General features: G+C 44.6%; 3 protein-coding genes and 1 long non-coding RNA gene across 4 annotated transcripts; 2 read left to right on the top strand and 2 right to left on the bottom strand.

Annotated features, from left to right (window-relative positions):
- The first annotated feature begins 93 nt into the window (after positions 1-93).
- Positions 94-1,956, top strand: LOC127341414 (rust resistance kinase Lr10-like). Its single transcript, XM_051367261.2, has one exon. It carries the CDS (start codon positions 803-805, stop codon positions 1,934-1,936), a length of 1,134 nt encoding a protein of 377 aa, XP_051223221.2. The 5' UTR covers positions 94-802; the 3' UTR covers positions 1,937-1,956.
- A 3,307-nt stretch (positions 1,957-5,263) lies between these two features.
- On the bottom strand, positions 5,264-7,505 carry LOC139837865 (LEAF RUST 10 DISEASE-RESISTANCE LOCUS RECEPTOR-LIKE PROTEIN KINASE-like 2.4). Its single transcript, XM_071827169.1, has 3 exons — positions 6,778-7,505; positions 6,492-6,670; positions 5,264-6,393 (listed from the first exon to the last, which is right to left on the bottom strand). Exons 1-3 carry the CDS (start codon positions 7,503-7,505, stop codon positions 5,264-5,266), a joined length of 2,037 nt encoding a protein of 678 aa, XP_071683270.1.
- A 1,165-nt stretch (positions 7,506-8,670) lies between these two features.
- Positions 8,671-11,545, top strand: LOC127341412 (rust resistance kinase Lr10). Its single transcript, XM_071827908.1, has 3 exons — positions 8,671-9,441; positions 9,640-9,663; positions 10,336-11,545. Exons 1-3 carry the CDS (start codon positions 8,676-8,678, stop codon positions 11,394-11,396), a joined length of 1,851 nt encoding a protein of 616 aa, XP_071684009.1. The 5' UTR covers positions 8,671-8,675; the 3' UTR covers positions 11,397-11,545.
- On the bottom strand, positions 10,854-13,499 carry LOC139838410 (uncharacterized). The gene is made up of 2 exons (XR_011754817.1): positions 13,192-13,499; positions 10,854-11,740 (listed from the first exon to the last, which is right to left on the bottom strand). It is a non-coding gene; the product is annotated as an uncharacterized lncRNA (long non-coding RNA).
- Positions 13,500-19,288: the final 5,789 nt, after the last annotated feature.

Below are 19,288 nucleotides of genomic sequence, written 5' to 3'. Positions count from 1 at the left end.
CCCTTGAAATTTTTTTTACCAGAATTTGCCCATGCTACAATTCGAGGTGTTGCAGTCTGAAAGATTTTTAACCGTTTGAGCAACTACCAAGCTTTTTAAAAAGTACAGTTACTTTTTGTCTTCCTAAATCAACAACCAATTCTCACTTTTTTTTTCTATTTGCAGGTTCACGCATCAAAGTCATTGCAGGTATTATTACAGCCCATATATTTCTCTCTATTTCAAAAGAATAATAAACATAGAAAATGAAGCTTCCCAATACTCACAACTTCAAATTTTTAGAAAATGGAAGAAATCATATCCCAACATTTGCAGATGCACACAACCAACGTTTATTACAAACTCAGTCAGCATGAGGCCACCATAACTATTCAGCCAAAAGAAAGACAATAACGAGCAGAGCCAAAAAATATAGTTTGAAACACCAGATTTCATTAATTTCTGTAATATGGATATAACATCCTCGTCTTATCCCCATTACAATCAGTAGGTAATTGTTTCCAATGCTAATACAATATGCTAATTTCATTTTTTTCGAATAACAGAAGCATCTGCATCAATTGATGCATATAGCTTTTTATTTAATTATTATTGATGTTTGTTTACAAGAGATTACATCTCAAGGGTCTCACATAAGGTCGATACATGAATCAACCATCTAAAAAAAGATACCAACCTGAAGCGCCTTCGCATCAACATGATGTCCTATTCCAAACGCACTAGTCTTATAAATTTCATGCAACTACTTCCAAATGGTTGCACACACAAATCATGACCTGCCTGTGCTCCTCGGGCTGGATAAATGACCATGTACAGATCTTGTGTTGTGCAATTTGCTAATTTCATGTTCTCTGTTTATCCAGCAACATCATCAATGGCCACATTAATTGTTCTTCTCTTGATAGTGGCCACTGCACTGTATCTTTCACTCAAGACAAATTATAACAAAGAGATACATTTGAAAGTTGAAATGTTTCTCAAAACATATGGCACGTCAAAACCCACGAGATACACCTTCTCTGAAGTTAAGAAGATAGCCAGACGATTTAAAGTAAAAGTAGGGCAGGGAGGATTTGGAAGCGTATATAAAGGCGAGCTACCAAATGGAGTGCCTGTAGCAGTCAAGGTGTTGGAGAACTCTACAGGAGAGGGAGAAGTATTCATCAATGAAGTTGCAACCATCGGACTAATCCACCATGCCAATATTGTCCGCCTCGTGGGCTTTTGCTCTGAGGGGACGAGACGGGCTCTTCTCTATGAATTCATGCCTAATGATTCGCTGGAGAAATACATATTCTCCAATGATTCTAATGTTTATCAAGATCTCCTAGTACCTGAAAAAATGCTAGACATTGCATTGGGCATCGCCAGAGGAATGGAGTACCTGCACCAAGGATGCAACCAGCGCATCCTTCACTTTGACATCAAGCCACACAATATCTTGCTGGATTACAACTTTACTCCGAAAATCTCAGACTTTGGCCTTGCAAAACTGTGCGCCAGGGATCAAAGTATTGTCACCTTAACCGCAGCAAGAGGTACTATGGGATACATTGCACCAGAGCTATATTCTCGCAACTTTGGGGGCGTATCCTACAAGTCAGATGTATATAGCTTTGGTATGCTAGTGTTGGAAATGGTGAGTGGAAGGAGGAACTCAGACCAAGGTCTTGACAGCCAGAATGAGGTTTACCTCCCGGAGTGGATCTATGAGAAAGTAATCACTGGCCAGGACTCAGTACTTACAAGGGAAATGACGGAGGAAGAGAAAGTAAAGATGAGACAGCTGGCCATCGTGGCACTGTGGTGCATCCAGTGGAACCCAAAGAACCGGCCCTCAATGACAAATGTGGTAAATATGTTAACAGGGAGGTTGCAGAATCTACAGATACCACCAAAGCCTTTTGTTTCATCTGAAACATACCCTGTGCAGTAAAACATGGAGAACACACTACCATAATTAGTCGAATAACTGAGCTATCCTCACGTGTGTATTTTGGACTTTCAGTAACCAGCATGCAATACTTCAAGTAGTTGCAGCATATCAGATTCATTTCGTATTTAACACTTAAATTATGATAGATATGATGGTTACCTTATTATGTTGTTGTAGTGATTTATCCTCACTCGACTAATTCTGCAATGCAGTTGTCTTCCACGAATTCCTCACATCAAAATGAAGTGCATGAACTGACACGAGTTTTGGACTTTGTTACATGGTGCGAACAGGGCAATTGATATCAATTCTATCCCCACTATAATTGGTTGTTCCTGGGACCTGAAATTGTATTAAGATAGTCTTAGATTTATACCATAAATGCCTTGCTGGTTTTTCAGTCCTAAAAAAACACAAATTTAAGAGAACTCCACTTTGTATTAAGCACAGAAATTAGTTAACGATCTATATTCATACAAAGGAGATTACATTATTAAGAGGTCGTTTGGCTAGAAATTTTGATATAGACAAAACTACTCACCAAACCAACTAGAAGCTGGAACAGGGGTACCTTGAGATGATGAATATTTGCAGAGCTGTGGACGAGGAGTCGCCACAACGTGGTGCCGAGCTGCTCCAGCGGCTGCCGCATCAGGTCCGTGAGATCTAGCTCACCGAGCACCCTGCCGACGAGCTCCATGCGTTGCGAAGTACATGGTCTCGGTCAGCCACCCCGCGCGCTCCGCCCCGAGCTGGAACTCCAGGCCGCCCAGCGCAGAGTCTTCGCCGCCCTACGAGGAGCCGCTCACCGCGCGCCGGGGATTTGGGGATCCAAGACCAGCCTCCTGCGGTCCTGCCCATCCGCCGTGCAGCCCCGTCCACGATGCGCGAGACATCGTAACCGGATGGTGGGCGCTCGCCGCAGAGCTCGGAGGCGCCGCCGTCGGTCCAGGTCGACGCAGGCGAGCGGGAGGGGTGGCACAACAGGATCGAGGACGGCGACTGTACATTTTGCCCTCGCATTCCAAACGGATAGATGTTGCTGGTTTGGCACTGTCATTGTAGTTAACCTACTACTTAATTCATCATTGGTTAATTCAGTCGCAGATGCAAGGCTTGTGAATAGTATACTATTTGAAATCACTATGTGCCTCCTCGCAAAAAAAAAATCATTATTGCCTACAAAAATCAGTAGGAAAATGTATTTCGTGAAACAGTTTTGACAGACCAACGAGGCGCATTAGTTCCTGACTAATTATAATTTCATGAAACAGTTCATGAACACATCAAAAGGCATCATGCTCGGCTCAATAGTTTTGTATTGTTATAGTTATCTACTCGCACTGAAATCGAAAATTTGGAATCAGTTCAGTAAAATGCCAATTACAATTTGAATTTCAGATGCCATTTAATGTTGCCATTCCGTTAAAATCGGTAAATAATATGTGAAGAAATGCTTAACAAAAAGAAAGGGGAAATCCTAGGCTTCAATGATGTTAGTTCGGATTTCTGATTTTATTGGCTAGTGCATCAATATTTCATGGTATCAGAGACAGGAGTTTTTAAGTTCAAGACCCTGCTCATGCAGTTTTAAAAATAAAAGAAAAGAAAGATTATGTGGCCCGCATCGAACCCACGCTAAGAACTAAAATAGCGTAGACGTGAATGAGAGTGTTGAATATAAATATATTATCTAGTCTATTTTCATGAGTTTGAACTTTTGGCTCAATTGACTACTGCAACAATCTTTCAATGGACACTCCATGATATCAGCCCCGTCTTCAGGATTTGAGCCCCAATGTGACTTACAAAGTGGGATCATTCTTTTTTTCCAATAACTAGTAAAACAAATTAATATGTTTACTCAATTATATAACTATAAAATGCGCTACTCCGTACAATGCTCAGAAATATATCATGTATTAATTCTAAAAGATCAAAATATAGAACCTCATGCTCTACAGAAAAGCATCATTTGTTTGATATTTTTTGAAACAATATCTTCAATCTTATCTTTGTAATTAATCTTCTCTGAGATATCATTCTCAGGTGCAAATGTTACCAACCCATTTAGTATTTCTTGTATCAATTTAAAACACAAGTAGGATTTCAACAACTTGAATTTAGAAAAGCTCATTTCCGACAAAGGCCAAGATTGTCGAGGTGATTTGTGGCCACCAGAGTCCACTCCGCGTTGTGGTGTTGGGCTCGCAAAATCTTCTTCCTCCAAGCCAGTGTGCCGATGTTCAGGATCTTTGGTCTAAGTGCGGCCTTCCACACTGATGGCAACCCAAGTGGTAGTCCGGTGTTAGTGGATGTGACTAGAGATCTTTCTTAAGCTGCGGTAGAGAAGACGGACTCGGTTGTGTTTTACAATTTGAGAGGAGGTCTTTCTTGTAAAAGGTGAAAAATATTTTGATACTTCACTATTTGTCCGGGGCCCTCTTTGTAAATTACCCTCCTGTGTTATGCCAGTGCCGCGGAACATAGACTTTGTGAGGTGAACTTTTTTTTCGATATGGGAGCATAGCTCCGGCCTCTGCATCACACAGCCATGTCCTTTATTTAGATGTTAAAGTGTGTACTTATTACAATTATGCGGTATCTAAGGTCGTGACAAGGACCAGCCAAACAAAGATGAAAAGTATACAAAGACTATCCATCTTCAATTCTTCTAATATGTTACTTGTTTGATGTGCGTTAGGGTGACAAACTAAGCTTCCTGGAAGGAGGATTAGAGAATCAAACCATCAGCAAGGCGGTGGCCCAACATAACATCTAGGACGGAGGTCTCAAGAGGAGCAACGCAGGAGAAGAGCACAAAGTCCAGTCTGATGTATTCACTATTCAGTGGAACTTGGCTGTGCTGGAATACCGTCAAAGACGGGGCTGCCGTCCACTGCTCTGTAGTGGCTCATATGGACCAGAGGTGGCGACGATCCTTTTCCTCACGGAAATGGACCGCGGCGACTCTGCACTCAAACTCTCGTCTCGGTTTTTCTTTGATCTGAATACTTCTACAAGAAACACGATTGTGGACGGTACAGAGGCTCTATCGACAGAAGACAAACACCAGTAGAAGCTGAGTATAAGATCACAGAAAAATAACACGTTTCCTGGTATTGTTTTCGAAGAAAAAGCAAGCAAATGATTTGCATTAAATCATGGATTAAGAAGTTTTAACATCGGTATTACAAAGTTTCTGCATACAAGATCAGAGGTATGGAGAGAAACATGGAAAGATATTTTCTTATTCCGTACAACTAAAACCAGAACTTCAAATGTTTCAAAGCTAAATAAGTGGATCGCCTCCTCGAAATAATTAAATCAGTTGCATGTATGTATGTCTTCGCTCACCTCCTCCTCGGAGATGGCAGTAACCTCCGAGAAGAAACGGTAAGAATCTGTTATATCGGCGTCCTCATCATCACAGAAAAATGGCCTGGAAGGCACCTCCATGCCGTCGACGCCACCTTCAAGCATGTCTATGACATCGCTCATCGTCGGCCGGTTGTGGGACTTCATCTGGATGCAGCAAAGCCCAACAAGACACAACTTCCTCTCCAACTCATGCATCTCAGACGCTGCAGTAGATATCTCATCCTCTCTCACTTCTTGCTTCTTTAGCTGGTCATACACCCATGACGGATAGTATGCCTGGCTTGAGTTCACTGCATTCGGGTCAGAATTCCTACGTCCTCCAGCCATCTCCAGCAGCAGCATCCCGAAGCTGTAAACATCGGATTTGCTCGATATGACGCCAAAGCTTCGGGATATCATCTCAGGAGCTATGTACCCGACAGTTCCCCGTAGGACACTCAGTGGAACAAAACTATTATTCTTCGGGTAAAGTTTGGCGAGACCGAAATCAGCAACTTTGGGGACAAAATTTCCATCAAGAAGAATGTTGTGTGGCTTGATGTCAAAGTGTACAATTTGCATCTCGCATCCCTGGTGGAGGTAGTTGATCCCCCTGGCAATGCCCAAAGCAATCTCAATGAGCTTGTCCCAAGAGAAAATCTTCTCGGCGGAAAAAATGTACTTGTCAAGAGAACCTTCAGGCATGTACTCATAGACTAGCGCCCTCCTCATTTCCTCGGAGCAGAACCCCACTAAACGAACCACATTGACATGGTGAATCCTGCCGAGTGTGGAGACCTCACTGATGAAATCTTCTCCATTACAATTGGAGTTACCCTCTAGCATCTTGACCGCGACATGAACATCGCCTGGGAGTAGCACTCCCTTGTACACGGAGCCGTAGCCCCCTTGGCCCAATTTATCTCTGAAATGGCCGGTGATTGCAGTGATGTCTGTGTAGGCGTACCTTACTGGGCCGATCATTTGTTGCATCCGGAGGAACTTTTCAACTGCATCAATTATGATCCTTGTTTTCCAGTACTTGTGGGCAAGGAATATTAATACAGCCAAGGGTGCCAAGACAAATCTGCAGAGACCTTCCCAAACAAGTCGACAAACATGCATAAGTTGGCCAGCCACATAATGTAGGTATGATTGCCAAGGTGATGGTTAAAGGTAGGCAATTATCACATACCAAAAAGGAACTTGAGGACATCAATAGAATATATTATGGTTTCAGAACTCAAATATAGCTCATGTGATATTGGGTAACCATCATAAGGATATAAACAGCTTATGAATTGATTTCCCGTAAAGAAAATAGCACGAAACCAGTGCATCACTATTGGATCAGAGATAAGCTTCTTGAAGTAACTGCAAGCCAGAATTGTAGAGAAAATGATTTATGATAAGGGCACACGATTCTTATATACAATATATACAATTATAAAAAACCAAATTAGGGGAAGAAATGGACTCACCTTGTTGAGTTGTTCACGCATTTGTCGATAATATCAACCCTCGAGAAAGGTCTACTACGATGAAAAGGAAACTCAACCATAAATCCCATCCTTATGAATTCCATGATATGATGATAACTTGCATTCTGTAGCTCTGGGTTGGAGATATGCGATTTCCCACCAAAGGGAATTATGTTCAAGCTTCGACAAGAAGGTTGGAGATATTCGATCGTGCACGAATACGAGCCAGCCAGGACATAAACATGTGAATTGTTTGCACTCAGGCAAGCAACAGATTTGTACCAACTATTATTCGCTATTGCTCGCGAACAATTAACAAAGCAAGCCCAATTGGCAGGAGTATAGAAATCCACAAAGCCATCTGAATTAGTTATTCCATTCCGTGGGAAAGAGTAGTAAGGAAGAGGGCAGCTGCTGTTTGTATCCAAGTTGGCGTTCAAAACCCAGAAAGACGAACTGGTGTAGTTGATGGTAGCCACATAGTATGCTGTATTGGTGATGAGAATTTTAGCCTTACTATCGCTGCAAACCAGCTCATGTGATTGAGAGCCGCACTCACGTGGATCACCTCGCCGGCGGAAAGGAGACCGGACATGTCGGAGATGACCGCAAGAGAAATGCGGGCATCCATCTCCTCCCTTGACATCTGCTGCAAAAACTGAAAGCACAAATAGGACCATAAAGGCTTGAAAGGCAATGGAACAATGAAATGCACCAGTGTAAGCCATGACAGCTTCGCAGATTGATATCCTGGGTTTGGAGAAAATTACTACTTATTTACAATACGCAGGCCTTATATGATTGGTGCACTATTGGCTGTAGGAAAAAAAAAATTGGTCTATAGAAAATGGAAAGGGACAATTTCCCCCCTGGCCTGTGCCATCTACACAGTAAAGGGATATTTGAAAGCGGTAGCTACCACAATACAGTAGAGTTTTTTTTTTGCGACCAAAAGGGGGTTTATATTACTTAGCCCAAAAGATTACAGTCTGCCCGGCAAACTGCCAGGACTTCATCAGGACCAGAATTTGGCCAAAGCCTAGAACTAGACAAAGAGCGACCAATGTTTGCTAAGATATGACTAGCTCTATTCTGATCACGACTAATAAGGCTAAGATGAAGATCAACCCCTGCAGCAACTTGCTCTTTTATTTCCTGGACGATGCCCATAAACGGCGAACGGTCGATGCCCGGCTCCTTGATCATCCTGACTGCCTCCGCGCAGTCCATCTCAATCAAGCAGGGGAGTGTACACCACTCCAACGCCATGGCAATGCCCTCACGGCAGGCTTCGAGTTCAGCGTGTAGAGGACTACTACATGAACTCAGAAAGCTACAAGCGGACACCACAGTAGAGTTAGACCTCTGTACACATATATAGCTATCAGTACAGCACGACTTTGAATATTAGCTGCAGTTAGAACAATTAACACACTCGTTGGTGCATGGTACGTACTTCCCTGAGGTGGCAGTTACAGTACCAGAATTCCCAAGCAGTGTCCTATTTGACTATTTCTACGTAGTAGTAAATCGTGGATTATATAGTCATGGGTCACACTCAAATCACTGCAGCATGTACGACTAGTATTCGACCACAATAATTAACGTATCTGTCAGAAGTGAGAAGGCAATCACGGCAGTGGAATTTACATACTGTCCACTAGTTCCATGGCGTACTAAATCATGGACGCTAGCCAGTCTTCAGTCGCACTTGGATGCGCAGTTGGAATTCGTCCACCACAATTAAAGCATGCCGCTATCAGACCATTACCATACTAGTATAGGCTACTAGACTACTTCACAGTAGATTGCCACATGTGATGCCTTTTTCTTCTATATACGTGCAGCGCCTTGCTCGCCTTCATATCTTCTCAACCTGTCCATCTTAGTACTGCAAGATGTGCAAACTCCTTGTCACAGCCTTCCTACTTTCTCTTATCAACCACGGAACTGGCTTGGCCATGGCGTGGGACGATCAAGATTTTTTCAGGTACTGTCCTCCGTCCAAGTGCAGCAAACATGGCCCAGAGATTAGGTTTCCTTTCCGGCTCGAGGCCAGCAATACATCATGCGGCAGGCCCTGCATGGAGTTAGTGTGCTCCGGCAAAGACACCATCCTAGTTCACCCACTTCTTGGCCCATGCAAAGTAATCCACATATATTACAGTCGTCTTGTCATTAAACTCATCCCGCTTGCAGCCTTGTCTCCCTGTCCGCTCCAGAATATTATCTCCAAAACCATCCCAATTCAAATGGCCTATGAAGTGCCCTCGTACCAACACCTTTGTGACATATATCTATATCCTGCGACGTATGTAATCGTTGTATATTGCTCGCGAGAGTTAACACCAAGCATTGATGCTGCCGGGCCAATCTCCTGCCTTAGTAACGCAACTCACTTATTGTATTTGTTGTCTAGTTATCTACCCATGACAGATCTTCCAATGAGCTGTGAGGTCGTCTCAGACGGCCTAGTCCAGTTACCTTATATGAGTCATGAAGACGGCTCAACAACTACGCTCAATACAAGTGTGGAAAGATTCCTCGAATCAGAAGAGATGGCACTGAGATGGGAACATTCATGGGATTGCTATGACTGTGAAGACAAGGGGGGACGGTGTGCATTCAGCTCGCAAAGGAATCAAACATTCTGCATGCCGCGTGGTATAGTTTCTAACTGGCCAGTAGCACAATATGATCGTCGCATCCCATTTTATTTTCTGAACTGGTTTAAATTTCATTCACCTGAAAGATTTTTAACCAATAAACCGTTTGAGCAACTACCAAGCTTTTTAGAAAGTACCGTTACTTTTTTTCTTGCTAAATCAACAACCAATTCTCACTTTTTTTTTCTATTTGCAGGTTCACGCATCAAAGTCATTGCAGGTATTATTAAAGCCCATATATTTCTCTCTATTTCAAAAGAATAATAAACATAGAAAATGAAGCTTCCCAATACTCACAACTTGAAATTTTTAGAAAATGGAAGAAATCATCTCCCAACATTTGCAGATGCACACAACCAACGTTTATTACAAATTCAGTCGGCATGAGGCCACCATAATTATTCAGGCAAAAGAAAGACAATAACAAACAGAGCCAAAAATATAGTTTGAAACACCAGATTTCATTAATTTCCGTAATATGGATATAACATCCTCGTCTTATCCCCATTACAATCAGTAGGTAATTGTTTCCAATGCTAATACAATATGCTAATTTCATTTTTCGTAAAAGAGAAGCATGTGCATCAATTGATGCATATAGCTTTTTTATTTAATTATTATTCAAGTTTGTTTACGAGAGATTACAACTCAAGGGTCTCACATAAGGTCGATACATGAATCAACCATCTAAAAAAAGATACCAACCTGAAGCGCCTTAGCATCAACATGATGTCCTATTCCAAACGCGCTAGTCTTAAAAATTTCATGCAACTACTTCCAAATGGCTGCACACACAAATCATGACCTGTGTGTGCTCCTCAGGCTGGATAAATGACCATGTGCAGATCGTGTGTTGTGCAATTTGCTAATTTAATGTTCTCTGTTTATGCAGCAACATCATCAGTGGCCACATTAATTGTTCTTCTCTTGATACTGGCCACTGCACTGTATCTTTCACTGAAGACAAATTATAACAAAGAGATACATTTCAAAGTTGAAATGTTTCTCAAAACATATGGCACGTCGAAACCAACGAGGTACACCTTCTCTGAAGTTAAGAAGATATCCAGAAGATTTAAGTTAAAAGTAGGGCAGGGAGGATTTGGAAGCGTATATAAAGGCGAGCTACCAAATGGAGTGCCTGTAGCAGTCAAGGTGTTGGAGAACTCTACAGGAGAGGGAGAAGTATTCATCAATGAAGTTGCAACAATCGGACTAATCCACCACGCCAATATTGTCCGCCTCCTGGGCTTTTGCTCTGAAGGGACGAGACGGGCTCTTCTCTACGAATTCATGCCTAATGAGTCGCTGGAGAAATACATATTCTCACGTGAGTCTCATGTTTTCCAAGATCTACTAGTACCTCAGAAAATGCTAGACATTGCATTAGGCATCGCCAGAGGAATGGAGTACCTACACCAAGGATGCAACCAGCGCATCCTTCACTTTGACATCAAGCCACACAACATCTTGCTGGACTACAACTTTACTCCGAAAATCTCAGACTTTGGCCTTGCAAAACTGTGCGCCAGGGATCAAAGTATAGTCACCTTAACTGCAGCAAGAGGTACTATGGGATACATTGCACCAGAGCTATATTCTCGTAACTTTGGGGGTGTATCCTACAAGTCAGATGTATATAGCTTTGGTATGCTAGTGTTGGAAATGGTGAGTGGAAGGAGGAACTCAGACCAAGGTATTGACAGCCAGAATGAGGTTTACCTCCCGGAGTGGATCTATGAGAAAGTAACCACTGGCCAGGACTCAGTGCTTACAAGGGAACTGACGGAGGAAGAGAAAGTAAAGATGAGACAGCTGGCCATCGTGGCACTGTGGTGCATCCAGTGGAACCCAAAGAACCGGCCCTCAATGACAAATGTGGTAAATATGTTAACAGGGAAGTTGCAGAATCTACAGATACCACCAAAGCCTTTTGTTTCATCTGAAACTTAGCATGTGCCGTAAGACAGGGAGAACACACTACCATAATTTAGTGGAATAACTGAGCTATCCTCACATGTGTATTTCGGATTTTCAGTAACCAGCATGTAATATTTCACGTTTTTGCAGCATATCAGCTTCAATCCGTATTTAACAGTTAAGTTGCGAATGGTATGATGGTTACCTTATTACGTTGTTGTAGTGATTTATCCTCACTCAAGTAATTCTTCCACCCCGGATTCCTGACTTCAAAATACAGTTGCGTCAACTGACATGAGTTTTAGACTTGGTTACATGGTGCGAACAGGGCGATTTATATCAAATTTATCCCCACTCCAATTCGTTGTTCATGGGACCTGAAATTGCATCAGGATAGTCTTAGATAAATGCCTTGCTAGTTTGTTTTTAAATTGAAGGCACGAAGCCCTGCTTTAAATTAATAAAGCCGTGCGGCCGATAGATACAAGAATGCTGAGACAGCTTACAACACAACACCCAACTCAAACACACAAAGATGAACCAGAAACGCAGTTTGGGCCGGCGATGACCTCCTCGCATGAGCGCCAGGACAGCAGCAGTAGCAGCACCAGGTAGGCAATGGCATTGAGGGTAGCACACAGTGATCCCCACCGTTGTCAACGAAGGAGCAACTTCCTCCTCCATCACCGAAGAGAGTCCCTACCCTCTCGTCCTGGATCGCAGGACGCCGTACCGTCGGCAGATGGAGATGTTCACCCTAGAAACAAGGAGAGTTACCTTCCAGGAGACCAACCGGAGACTACACGGACCACCTCGCCTCCAGGCACACCGGTGCGACGACGAACTTCCGCGAGGACACCCAGGAGATGGGAAAGCTTGGGAAACAGCCAACGAACTCGAAGACACAACGGAGCCAAGCTTCAGCCCCGCCGCCAACAGGACCACACCAACCATAGCAGCGCTCGCCACTACACCACCGGTCCCCAGACGGCACCTCCAAGGAGGGAACGACGCCAAGGCGCCGCTGCCGACCAATCCAACGGATTTTGGGCTTTCACCCGGATCGGGGGTAGGAGGTGTGGGGGGGGGAATGGGACCTCAGTGGCGCCTCACCAGGTCACGGCGCCCCAAAGGCGTCGCCGCCACTGTGGTCAAAGACCGAGGATTTCTCCCGGCCCCAGCCCGCCACACCCGCTCCCCAGCCATCAGACACCGGCACGAAGCCGACATCGCAGATCTGCGGGGAGGGAGAGATGCCAGGGGGAAAGAGCAGATCTGACCTTCGGGCTCCGGCGAGCAGACATCGCCGCCCACCCTTGAGCTGCACCCGTCGTCGCCCCGCCGTCCACACGGACTAGGGCGCCGGTCACCAGCATCCACGAACGCCGCCGGCCGCGCGGACAGCGCCGTCTCACCAACCGAGGCCACCGCCACGATTCCGGAGCCCCCACCGAGGAAGCCGCCGGGGAGGACACCCTCGCCTACGGCCCAGCCAGGGGCGGGCCATCGGAGGAAGGGGCCCGTCGAGCAGCCGCCAAGGTCAAGGCGATCCCGGCGCGGAGATCCTCCATCTAGAACCGCGCGGGGGGCCAAGGGCTCAGATCCCCGCCGCCCCCTTCACCGGCGTCGCGGGCTTAGCCCGCCGGCGTCTCTGGGGGCGACGAGGAGGGCAGGAGGGGAAGGAGGAGACGGAGGCGGCGCGGCTAGGGTTTCGCCCCCTCGGTCGCCTGGAGGGGGCGACCCGAGGAGAGCGAAGCGGTTTTCTCTGAGGGACAACCGACCGTTCCCTTGCTAGTTTGTTTGTCCTATAAAAACACACAATTCGAACAAGAATTTGGCAATGGAGACGTGGCAAGAGGATCTCCACGCCGCCCAACGCAGAGTCTTCGCCGCCCGATGAGGAGCCGATCACCGCGCGCCGGGGATTTGGGGATCCAAGACCAGCCTCCTGCGGTCCTGCCCATCCGCCGTGCAGCCCCGTCCACGATGCGTGAGGCATCCTAACCGGATGGTGGGCGCTCGCCGCAGAGCCCGGAGGCGCCGCCGTCGGTCCAGGCGAGTGGGAGAGATGCAGTGGCACAACGGGATCGAGGACGGCGGCTGTAGATTTTTCTCCTTGCATTCCAAACGGATGATATTGCTGGTTTGGGACTGTCATTGTACTTCCTCCGTACTGCAATATAAGACGTTTTAGAGTTTTCCGACAACCCACAAAAAATTAACCTAATTAACTCATCATTGGTTAATTCAGTCGCAAATGCAAGGCTTGTGAATATTAATTTAAAATTATTATGTGTCTACAAAAAAAAACAATAGGAATTGTATTTCATGAAAAAGTTTTGCGTCAAAAGGCATCATGCTCAGCTCAACAGTTGTGTTTAATTATAGTTTGAATGATCCACTCATGTTCAATCACCTATCTAGATATCTCCTCTCACTGAATCGAGACGTAGGAGCATTTTACATAACCATGGAAACACTATCATAAATAGCGATGGGAGTTTGTGCCGTATAACAAATGGTTAGGTTAGCCGAACCTAAAAAATGTCTAATGAGCCTTGGATTTAACCCAAAAAAGCTAAGGATTACTTAGATTCAAACCCCTTTTCACAATGATTATCCATCACCACATCAAATTCCGAGCGCCGATGGACACGCCCACCTCTTGATTTCAAGCCACCGCATACCTAGCCACCTCCACCTTGCCGACAAGCCACCCATCTCCTCCAGGCGTTCATCCCATCTCCTTGATGTCTCGCTCCATTCATCAGCATGCCATGGGTGAGGTCCATCACCACACCGTTAGTGTCTGCTGCCCCGACTCAAAGATTAACCACCACGTCGTGGTTCCACCGACGCCTCGTGGTGTGTTGGGGTACAACTCCTTGTCGGCATCCAGATAACGCACAGCTACATGAGGTCCAGGCTGGGATGTGATGGTTGCCCATAAAACCAACAAGATGCACAAAAGCTGCAGACGTTGCCGAATGCCGCCATGACCAGGGGCATTCTTGGCCGTGTCGTCACCGATGTTGAGGTTGACCTTTTCACCGTCCTGAGCAAGTAACACACTAATAGAAAAACAGCTAGCCGTGAGATTGCTAGTAGTGGTGCACAATGTTACTGATGCGCCAGTGCTGCCACTGCTAGCAAATATAGTAGTGACGTACTATGTATGGATGTGCCACTCCTATTGCTAGGCCTAGTTGACCCCCATCTCCCAGACATAACAGTGGCGCACCAAGGTATCTCCCCAAAATCCTCAGCCCCGCCACCTTGTGGATCGCCTTTTTAGTTTTGATAAAATTTAAAGAAAAGAGTACAAATTTTGATATGTCATTAATCTAGCTGCTAGGAAAAGAAGAAACATGAATCTCGATATATTATGCAAAATGGCTCCATATTTCGGTAAAATGGCTCTGAATTTTGCATAAGACATTCGATGACAAAGTTTTTTATATGAATATGTATCTACGGAAAAAGTTACATCTGATTTCAACGACATACCACTGTTTACCGATGTTTTAGAATCCTCAAAATCAAAATGAAAATTGGAGTTTTCTCACCTTTTATATTTCGTTGCCAAAAAGAAATTTTTAAAAAAAGTGAGTTGTGGTGCACCGGTGATATGCCACTAGTATATTGGACAACTCCAGATTCACATGCACGATGCAACAGCTCCCAACATGTGTAAACAAACACACAATACGTGTGCTCTTTATTCTTGGTTTCCGATTGGTGGAGGCAAGTCCCTTTCTCTCATCCACCCTTATTCTTCCTTGTCGCCTCCCTCCTCCTCATTTCCCTTCATCCACCTCTTCTCTTCTCTACTCCGTCTGACCGTACCTCCTCCGACCACTGGCACCCCTAATATGGCTTCCAATCCGTCTTTTCGCTCCTCTTCGGGCACCTCTCCTTCCTTCTCCCTCTTCTCCTCTCACCTCCTCACTCCTTCCTCTTCTCCCTTCTCTGCTCCATCCTCTGCTCCGACGCCCCTTCCTCATCTACTCCTAGCTGCCGTCCCTCCCCTCCTCTCGGACCGTCGACCCTCGCATCCTCTCCGGTCATTGGCCTTCCCATCCTCTCTGTCCGCCAGCCCTTCCCTCCTCTTCAGCCGAATGTGGAGCTCACAGAACGAAATTCGAAAGCAAATCAAAATTTGAAAAAAAAATCACAAAAAAATCGCATAAAATATAAAAAAAGTAGTACTGGATCTAGATCCAGATTTAAAAAACTTACAAGTGGCGTGCCACTACTCACTAGTAGAAAACCTCTCATCCATCTAAGCCTTTAGTACCCGTTCCCTTACGAACCGGTACGAAAGGCGTTATTAATACCGGTTCCAGGGGTGGGACATCTATACCGGTTCGTTATGGCCCTTTAATACCGGTTCGTGTTACGAACCGGTATGAAAGGGTTTCTGCCAGTTTCCAGGCTGAGGTGGGGCCAGGGCTACACCTTTAGTACCGGTTCATCTAAGGAACCGGTACTAAAGGGTCCCCCTATATCAGCGCGCGCCACCCTGCCCGAGCCCCCTGCATCTCATTCTCCAATTCTCCTCCTCCCTCACATTTCCAAATATTTTGCACCTCTCACACTCCAATAATCTTTATTTTTCTCCACCATTTTAACAAGATTAACGGCATACATCTATCCAAGGGTTAGCAATATCATCCTTCCTTCCGGCGTTTCTAATTTAGCTCATTTCTTTGGTAGTTTTAACTCGTATTATTTTTCTAGTGCAAGCAAGGTGTTCGATGAAATGCCTAAGTTAGTGATTTTATTTTTTTATATGCAATTTGAGCTGAAATTATGGTATGTTTTGTAGGTTTTAATTAGTATCATCCCCGTCCTTACCGCCGTCGATCGCCAGCGTCGTCCCCTAGCCGGCACGGTACCACCTCGGTGAGCCCCTCTTCTTTTTTATAAAAAACAATTAGTTTTATGTGATGAACTTGAATATTAATTAATTAAGTTGGTCACTCATATATCCACGATGTTGTGTACTTAATGATTTTTGATATACATATAAAATGCAGATGAGTCGACAATGGATGTACGGTGACCGGTGCCATCCCGAGTTCATTAATGGCATGCATTATTTTCTCAATGTGGCTGAGGCAAACAGGCGGTCGAATGGTTTCATGTATTGTCCATGTAGTTCCTGTAAGAATATGAAGGATTACTCTACCTCAAAGACCCTTCACGTCTAGTTGACTCGAAGAGTACCACTATGCTACATGTAATAGACATATATAGAGTACACCTCGGAGAGTACCACTATGCATGAAGATCGATCTTCATGCATAGTGCTTCTTAATTTGCGATCTTATGCAATTACATGTGTGTTATATTGTATGCACCAACTTGCTATGCATCATCTTGATCTTCATGTACTACCTAAACCCAAACGCGTTTCTGGTGCATCGACGCGATATGAAACAAACTGATATCCCTAAACCCCTCCAAAAACCCTAAAACTTCAATTCTCTGCCGCGGCAGAGATTCGGGAAATTCCCTGCCGCGGGTGGGCACCTTTGGTACCGGTTCGTATTACCAACCGGTACCAAAGCTCCTTGGCCCTGAGCTCTCCTGGTGGCCCACGTGGAGGCCCCTTTTACACCGGTTCGTAAGCAACCGGTACGAAAGGGGGGGGGGGGCCTTTAGTGCTGGATAATTTATACCGGTTGCTCAACCGGTACGAATGCCCCTCTGGAACAGGTATTGATGAGAGGTTTTCTACTAGTGACTAACAACTTCTATTGGCGCGCTAGCAATGGCGCATCCTTGATGCGCCACTAATAGCCTAAAAAAGTGTGCCACTTCTAGTTGTTTTCTTAGTAGTGACGAGAGAGGTCACCGTCACCGCCGGGAGGCAAGTTCCTTCGACCGCTGGCACCTCTGACAGCCTCAGCGCTGCCCGTGACGCTGGCACCACCATGTACTTGGTCAGGCCGGCTCTACCTTGGCGCCTTACTCGAGATTTGCAAGTGTTCTACTGGCATCCTCTAGTGCACGTTAGTAGTTCGGTAGCTTGTCCTAGTGCTATGCCAGCACCCAGCTTATCTACAGGTTGTTAGCTAGCTGCTAGGAGATTAGCTAGCAACTTTTTGAAAGTAGAATAGCTAGCAACTGATAAGTCCATTTCCCAAAAAAAAAGCAACTGATAAGTCCCTCTATACCTATATATATAAACACTCTGATCAATTTATTTTTAACAGGCTCTCTATTATCATTTGTACTATTGGATCACTCCATTTCTCTCATTTTTCACGGCTAGTATTTGCCATATGCAAACATAATCTCATTTCATAACAAGTTCGATCGGCATGCTATTACAAATATTAAAATATGTTTGAACCTTAATAGCCAGTCGTTAACCATTTCCAACCCTAGTGACCTAATGATTAACAACTTTTACCATTCCCATGATATGGTTAAATTTTTTTTTCAAAAATGGGCACTTTATTACTTGCGCAATAGCCCGGCCTCTACATAACTAAGATGCACACAGCCGCTCACAAATTCGTTACAAAACCACAAAGGTGTTTCGAGATAAAACATAGTTCAAAAACAGAAACAAAAACTAGCTAGGAGGATCCAGCCGAAGGTCACGCTGCCACCCATGTTGGGAGAAAATATCCCCCGCCGTATCCTCCAACTGTGAAGACACCTCCGTAAAGAGGTCCCGGTGCTCCACACGCTGCAACGGTATCCATGAACGAAGCAAAGCTGTGCACCGGTAGATGACCTGCAAAAAGGAAGAAGAAATATTATTGAAAATCTTGTCATTTCTACATAGCCACAGCGACCAAATGATTGCAATCGCTCCCATCCTAATAAGACGTTTAAACCTAACATCCACACCATTGAGCTAGTTGCCAAATAAATTGACAACACTACTTGGTGGGTATAAGGTAGACCCTATTTGGACGGCTGACCATATAGACCTAGCTAACTTACATTGGAAGAATAAGTGTTTAATTGTCTCATCCAGATGACAGAAGACACACTTTTTACTTCCATGCCAGTTGCGTTTGGCAAGATTATCTTTAGTAAGAATTACCCCCGACGAAGATACCAGGCAAAGATTTTTGTTCTTAGTGGTATCTTGATCTTCCAAATTCTGGAATTATTATTGACCAGAAGTTCAGGCTGAATTAAAACATTGTACATGGAAGCCACTGAGAATGAACCATTCCCGGTAAGATTCCATCGAAATACATCCGGTCCCTGCGTCAATTGAACTAACTCAAGACGCTGTAACAATTCCTTCCAAGAGGTTTGTCCGGGACCGATGAGACTTCTTCTAAACTCCACATTTGGTGGGAAATTTTGCAACACCTTAGCAATAGTATCGCTTTTGTGGCGTACTATATTGTACAATGCCGGATATTGTTCCCGGAGTGTGGTGTTACCCAACCATTTATCCTCCCAGAAACGAATTTCTGATCCATCCTTAATAGAGAAAGATCCATATGGAAAGAAAAACTTCTTTGTTTCCATAAGACCAGCCCAAAAGTGTGAATCTCCTGGTTTCCATAGAACCTGAGATAAAGCTTTTGAGCCAATATACTTCCTCTTGAGGAGTGTTTGCCATATGCCCTCTTCGGTAAGTAGTTTATACAGCCATTTACCAAGAAGTGTCCTATTCTTGACCTGGAGGTCTTGAATACCAAGTCCTCCATGATCTTTGGGCCGACACAGCACACTCCATTTAGTCAGCCGATATTTGCGTTCCTCGTAATCCCCTTGCCAGAAGAATCTTGATCGGAAATAATCCAACCATTTTAAGACTCCTTTGGGTAGTTAGAAGAAAGATATCATATATAGTACCATATTAATGAGTACCGCATTTATGAGAACTAATCTTCCTCTCAAGGACAACAATTTACCTTTCCAACTACTTAATCTAATCTGAAGAC

Source organism: Lolium perenne, chromosome 3 (genome assembly GCF_019359855.2).
Source record: "Lolium perenne isolate Kyuss_39 chromosome 3, Kyuss_2.0, whole genome shotgun sequence".
Lineage (NCBI taxonomy): Eukaryota > Viridiplantae > Streptophyta > Magnoliopsida > Poales > Poaceae > Lolium > Lolium perenne.
The sequence above is the reverse complement of the archived record's forward strand: the minus strand, read 5'-3'. Positions and strand labels throughout refer to the sequence as shown.

Excerpts from the sequence above, each read along its gene's own strand:
- LOC127341414 (XM_051367261.2), top strand. The coding sequence starts at position 803 with ATGACCATGTACAGATCTTGTGTTGTGCAATTTGCTAATTTCATGTTC.
- LOC139837865 (XM_071827169.1), bottom strand. The coding sequence starts at position 7,505 with ATGGCTTACACTGGTGCATTTCATTGTTCCATTGCCTTTCAAGCCTTT. Across the intron at positions 6,671-6,777 it reads TGCGTGAACAACTCAACAAG|TTACTTCAAGAAGCTTATCT; the intron begins GTGAGTCCATTT and ends TCTGGCTTGCAG. Across the intron at positions 6,394-6,491 it reads TGTCCTCAAGTTCCTTTTTG|GTCTCTGCAGATTTGTCTTG; the intron begins GTATGTGATAAT and ends TTGTTTGGGAAG.
- LOC127341412 (XM_071827908.1), top strand. The coding sequence starts at position 8,676 with ATGTGCAAACTCCTTGTCACAGCCTTCCTACTTTCTCTTATCAACCAC. Across the intron at positions 9,442-9,639 it reads AACATTCTGCATGCCGCGTG|GTTCACGCATCAAAGTCATT; the intron begins GTATAGTTTCTA and ends TTCTATTTGCAG. Across the intron at positions 9,664-10,335 it reads ACGCATCAAAGTCATTGCAG|CAACATCATCAGTGGCCACA; the intron begins GTATTATTAAAG and ends CTGTTTATGCAG.